The following is a 6,000-nucleotide window of genomic DNA, read 5'->3' as shown; positions in this document are numbered from 1 at the left end:
GCAGAGTTATAATAAAATTATTATAAAGTATGGATATGTTTGTCAATATTTGTTTATTTTTATTTTTTTAAAGATTTATTTATTTATTTGACAGAGATCACAAGTAGGCAGAGCAGCAGGCAGAGAGAGAGGGGGAAGCAGGCTGCCTGCCAAGCAGAGAGCCCGATGCGGGACTCTAACCCAGGACCCTGGGATCATGACCTGAGTCGAAGGCAGAGGCTTTAACCCACTGAGCCACCCAGGTGCCCCCAATCTTTTCTTTATTATTGTCTCCTCCTCATCATTAGGGAGACTTTTAATACATTGTTTTCCCTTATTTCTCTTTTAATGAATACTTGATATCCCAGATATATCTGTATGTGAATATTTTACACATATATATGTATAAATTCTGTGCATGTGTGTGTGTGTATATATATATATAGTATGTACTCTACATGTATCTTTTTTATACCAAGAATATGATTGAGTTTTGTGTCTCATGAGCCAATTTTTGGCCCTGATATTTGGCATTAATACACAAAGCAAAGGAGATCCTAGGCTAAGCCTTAAAAGTTAAGTAGGATTTGGTGATATGAGGGCCTTCTGAGTAGAGGAGACACAAAGAGAAAGGACAAGTGTTGCAGAGTTAGGGAACAAACGGCTTGACTTGGTCTTGAGTTCAGAGGGGCAGGAGGACATGTTCTGCAGGGATGTGTGTCGTTCCATTCAGTTGTGCTAAATAGATGAGAATTTATATACAACGTCAAAAATATACCGAGAAACAGAGGACTGCAATGTTCGAAACACAATAGCATTTAAGGAAATTGTAAGTGAACTAATGTAATAAATCTTGCAGAGAATATAAAGTCTTTTCAACATGAGGGGACTTGCAGAAAAACATTTAAAATATGACTGCCCCACTAAAAGGAGCGCTATACTATTTTAAAGGGTTAAAATATCAATTGCACGCTTCCTCAACTATTTCTTTGTGTCACAAGTGTTCCTACAAGTTTTAGAGAAGACGGATCAGATGATATGATGGGGGTAAGGGACACGTGACAAAAGACATACGTTTTTATTTCCTTTCTTTTAGCCCTCATTTGAAGCCAAAGACACACAATGCTAAAGAAAAACGACACAGTGGTGACTGAGTTTATTCTCCTGGGACTGACAGATCGAGCTGAGTTGCAGCCTGTCCTTTTTGTAGTCTTCCTAGTCATCTACCTTATCACGGTAATCGGCAACGTGAGCATGATTTTGCTGATCAGAAGTGACTCAAAACTTCACACTCCAATGTATTTCTTCCTCAGTCACCTCTCCTTTGTGGATCTCTGTTACACCACCAACGTCAGTCCGCAGATGCTGGTTCATTTCTTATCCAAGAGAAAATCCATTTCCTTTCTGGGTTGCATGATACAATTCCAATTTTTCATTGCCCTGGTGATCACTGATTATTATATGCTCACAGTGATGGCCTATGACCGCTACATGGCCATCTGCAAACCCTTGTTGTATAGCAGCAAGATGTCCCGATGTGTCTGCTTCTCTCTCGTGGCTACCCCTTATGGTTATGGCTTTGCAAATGGTCTGGCACAGACCATCCTGATGCTTCGCCTCTCCTTCTGTGGACCCAATGAAATCAACCACTTTTACTGTGCAGACCCACCTCTCATAGTCCTTGCATGCTCAGATACTTATGTCAAAGAAACTGCCATGTTCGTGGTGGCCGGTTCCAACCTTACTTGTTCACTCACCATCATTCTCATCTCCTACATTTTCATTTTCTCAGCCATTCTGCGTATCCGCTCTGCTGAGGGGAGGCGGAAAGCCTTCTCCACCTGCGGGTCCCATTTGACGGCTGTCACCATCTTTTATGGGACACTGTTCTGCATGTACCTGAGACCCCCTTCTGAGTCATCTGTAGAACAGGGGAAAATTGTCGCAGTGTTTTATATCTTTGTGAGTCCTATGTTAAACCCTTTGATCTATAGCCTTCGGAACAAAGATGTTAAAAGTGCAATCAGGAAGGTTTTCCAAAAGAAGTTGTTATATTAAGTAGACGCTTAGTACATCTTGTTAAGTGACCAACTATTGTGCATTTAAAGTTAGCAAGTCACCCTATGTCATTATTCTTGTTTGTCTTTCTTAATTTGTATATGAGACTTAGAAGTAGTTAGCAAAATATTTGCTGACATTTAAAGTGCCACCTTAGTGAATAATAATAATAGTAATAATAAGCATTACATAGAAATTGAAAGGCAAGACTGAGGTCTTTGCTATTGCTCTATATATCAACAAACTACAAGAGTCTATCAATATACTTGTATTGGTACAGAGTTATAAAAGTCAGAATTTCCAAATGAATTCCGTGTCAACGATCAACTGTTCTATTTTCCTAGTGATTAGTAATTTGAAACTAATATACAGAAACCTTTTTTTAAAAATTTTTATTTATTTATTTATTTTTTAATATACGGAAACTTCTAAACTGTAAGCATTTTTTCTTGTTTCTTTTTGTCTTTATAGAGATCATATAGTGATGCAGATCTGTGGGTTTCACTTTGTACAGATCATATAGTGATGCAGATCTGTGGGTACCGTAAGAAATATCTTTACAGTGATAATCCTGGCTTGATGGAATCCTCATTCATAAAGGTTTTGATGGAACAACACAGTTTATGTAGCAGTTTTTTTAAAGAATCCAAAGTCAGCCTCATGATAAAAGTAGCTTTGTGGTTTCACTTGTTAATTTTTTATTATGGACCATTTCCAACACATATACAAAAATAGAAGATAGTGTAAAGGCCGCCCGTACAAGCATGAGTGATCATCATTAAGTCTTCATCTTTGCCACTTTGCTTCAGATGTTTCACATACTCAGATCTTCTCAAAGTGAGCCCTCCCTGCCTGATTCTCTTCCTCTCTCCATTGCCTGCATTCAACTGTCATTGAATGTAATGTTTTTATCCCCATGGAGAGTTCTAACAGTTGCTGGTGTTTATGTATTCACAGAATTAAATAATGTTATTTAGCAAGATTTAAAATTTGGTAATAACGAATTATGCTCTCCTTCTGCAAATTATTCTATTTTTAGTATATATGGTTAGATTCTTCCCTGCTGGTTCATGTAGCATCAGTTTTCACTGAGATAGTCTACGTGAGTGTATACACATACCACACACTATCTATCCATTCTATTATTATTTTAAAAATTTGATTTATTTATTCGACAGAAGGAGATCACAAGTAAGCAGAGAAGCAGGCAGAGAGAGAGGAGGAAACAGGGTCCCCACTGAGCTGAGAGCCCATGCGGGGCTCGATCCCAGGACCCTGAGACCATGACCTGAGCTGAAGGCAGAGGCTTTAACCCACTGAGCCACCCAGGTGCCCCTCTATCCATTCCATTATTGATAAAGGAATCTATTTTCCTGTTCTGGATAATATGAAAATCTAGCAATGCTTTTTCCTCTGAAATTCTGAGTGTGTATCAGTTCAAGAGATCCTCTCAGGTGCACTCCCTGGAGGGTGATTTCTGTGTTATAAGAAAAGAACATCTTTAAATTCAGAGAAAAGGGCCAAATTACTCAATCCATCTGCTCTCCTGCAAACAGTGTGCAAGATTGGTCTTTACTGCATCTTCTTATCAATACTATATATTATCAGACTTCCCAAATGCTTTCAGGTCTGATGGGATTAAGGGAGTCTCCTTTCTTGTTTAAGCTTTTGCATTGTCATTTTAAGTGGAAAGAAGTGTTTTAAGTGCTTTGATGCTACCTGCAGAGTTTTCTTTTCTTTGGTTGTATGTCTATATTCTTTGTTCATTGTTCAGCGGGGTTATTTTATCTTTATTTTGTACATTTGTAGTAGCTCTTTATAAATTCTATAGTAGATACTAGCCTTTTAATGATTTCTGCAATGTCTATATTTCAACCTGATTTTAGCTAGTACTTTGTTTTTGTGCCTGATAGACTTGGTGGGGTGGAAAATTTTCATTCTAACATAGTTCAAATTTTAATTTTCTCTTTGTGCTTGTGCTTTGTATGTCTTGTCTAAACAATTCTTTCTTAATATAAAGATGTTCTCTTATATTTTCTTTCAATGGCTTTACAGTTTTGCATATTTAAGTCTTTATTTTTGTTGATATCCTAAATGTTGCAAAATAATCTTTCATCTTGATTTTTAATGAAAGTAATACATTGTATCTTCAATACTGCATTTGTTTTTCATTAAGGTTTTAGTGAAAATTCTGTCATGAATCAAGTTTTGAATTTGTATCAGTCTGGTTCTCTATCATGGGACCAATCTGTCAATTAATAGTCAATTAATAATCATCAATGCTGACTATTTTTATAAAAATAATCTTACCACCCTTCTTCTCGAAGTTTGAACATTGGAGAATTTTCCTGAAGGGTCTGTGACAGAAGATACGATTAAGATGCATAGAAATACTTTATTTCGCAGAGGTCATGACTGTTATTTTCCCAGAAGGCAGGTGATACCCACTTCAATGAACCAATGTTAGTGGCTGTGAGAATGAGCAAGAGAAAAAGCTATTTATAGTGTAAGCTGAGGTCTGTGCCCACCCTTTTGTTTGGGACTTGCAATTACAAGTGTTCCTGACCTTGATGTTAGCATATGTTGCAATCTGTCATCAGTTCTGCGTGCCATGCTCAGCTTTTCTCTCTTTTGTAAACCAGGTTTTCCCAAACTTCACTCTGCCACATCTAGGTGTAAGTGTTCAGAAAGAATGTGGCAAGAAAAGTGGGGCATTATTGTTTTTATCTCCTCAGGTATTACGGGTGGTTCATTTCTTGCTGGACAGTTTGCATACTCCTCCGTATCATGAAACCCTCCTGCTCACCTTTGGGGTTTATTTCTCACTTATTTATTTTTTTAAGATCTTATTCATTTATTTATTTTACGGAGAGAGAGATCACAAGTAGGCAGAGAGGCAGGCGATGAGGGGGGTTGGGGGGGCACAGGCTCCCTGCTGAGCAGAAAGCCCGATGTGGGGCTTGATTCCAGGACCCTGGGATCATGACCTGAGCCAACGGCAGGGGCTTAACCTACTGAGCTACCCAGGTGCCCCTTAACTAAGTCTTCATTAGTCATATTTGCTTGGAATAATAAAATGGTTATGGAATATTTTATTTTTTTATTTTATTGTATTTTTTAAAGGGTTATGGAATATTTTAATTCTGAGGACTCCTGCTTCTATATCATATGGTATCATAAAGAAGTATATAATATATGGTTGGTAATAAATTATCACTTAATAATAAACTGTTTAAATATTGTTATACATGACTGCAATTATAACTTTACTGAATATTTATTTGTTATTAATGTTCCTTTAATATTAGCCATTTAAAAAAAAATTTAAGATTTTATTTATTTATTTGACAGAGATCACAAGTAGACAGAGAGGAAGGCAGAGAGAGAGAGAGGAGGAAGCAGGCTTCCCACTGAGCAGAGAGCCCCATGCGGGGCTCAATCCCAGGACACTTGGATCATGACCTGAGCTGAAGGCAGAGGCTTTAACCACTGAGTCACCCAGGTGCCCCAATATTAGCCATTTTTGTCAATGACTCTCTCACTATTCCTTTTGCAACCACTTTTCATCCTGGGTCTAGTTTTCTTGTACATGACTTATACCCCTAATTATAAGTTCTCAATGACAGTTTCTGTGAGAGAAAGTCTGTTTTTTATTTGTCTGAAACTGTCTCATTTTAACTTTAACTCTCCAAGAGGAATTCATTCAGATATGGATCTAGATAGAGTCGTATTTCCTTTCAATACACATAAAATATTTTATTTACTGGCCTGTATTAATTTGTTTTAGAGAGGAACATATTACTAGATTATCTGTTATTTTTCCATAGGTAAATTTTCTTCTCATCTTAAATTTGGCATATTTTTAGTTTCAGAGTTTGTCTTTGTTGGTATCAGCTATATTTATCCTGCTCCATCTTTGGTGGCTCCTTGGCTGATTTCTCCAAGTTAGCTCTCTCCTCTGAG

The 6,000-nt window shown here is 37.4% G+C and overlaps 1 protein-coding gene across 1 annotated transcript; it reads left to right on the top strand.

The window, feature by feature from the left end:
- Positions 1 to 1,083: 1,083 nt before the first annotated feature.
- Positions 1,084 to 2,037, top strand: LOC131822653 (olfactory receptor 5M5-like). The gene has a single exon (XM_059158942.1). It carries the CDS (start codon positions 1,102 to 1,104, stop codon positions 2,035 to 2,037), a length of 936 nt encoding a protein of 311 aa, XP_059014925.1. The 5' UTR covers positions 1,084 to 1,101.
- The last annotated feature ends 3,963 nt before the right edge of the window (positions 2,038 to 6,000 follow it).

The sequence above is a fragment of the Mustela lutreola genome, chromosome 1 (genome assembly GCF_030435805.1).
Source record: "Mustela lutreola isolate mMusLut2 chromosome 1, mMusLut2.pri, whole genome shotgun sequence".
Taxonomy (NCBI): domain Eukaryota; kingdom Metazoa; phylum Chordata; class Mammalia; order Carnivora; family Mustelidae; genus Mustela; species Mustela lutreola.
Note: the sequence above shows the minus strand (reverse complement) of the source record. Positions and strands in the feature narration are given on the sequence as shown.

Coding starts and splice junctions, on each gene's coding strand:
- LOC131822653 (XM_059158942.1), top strand. CDS start 1,102: ATGCTAAAGAAAAACGACACAGTGGTGACTGAGTTTATTCTCCTGGGA.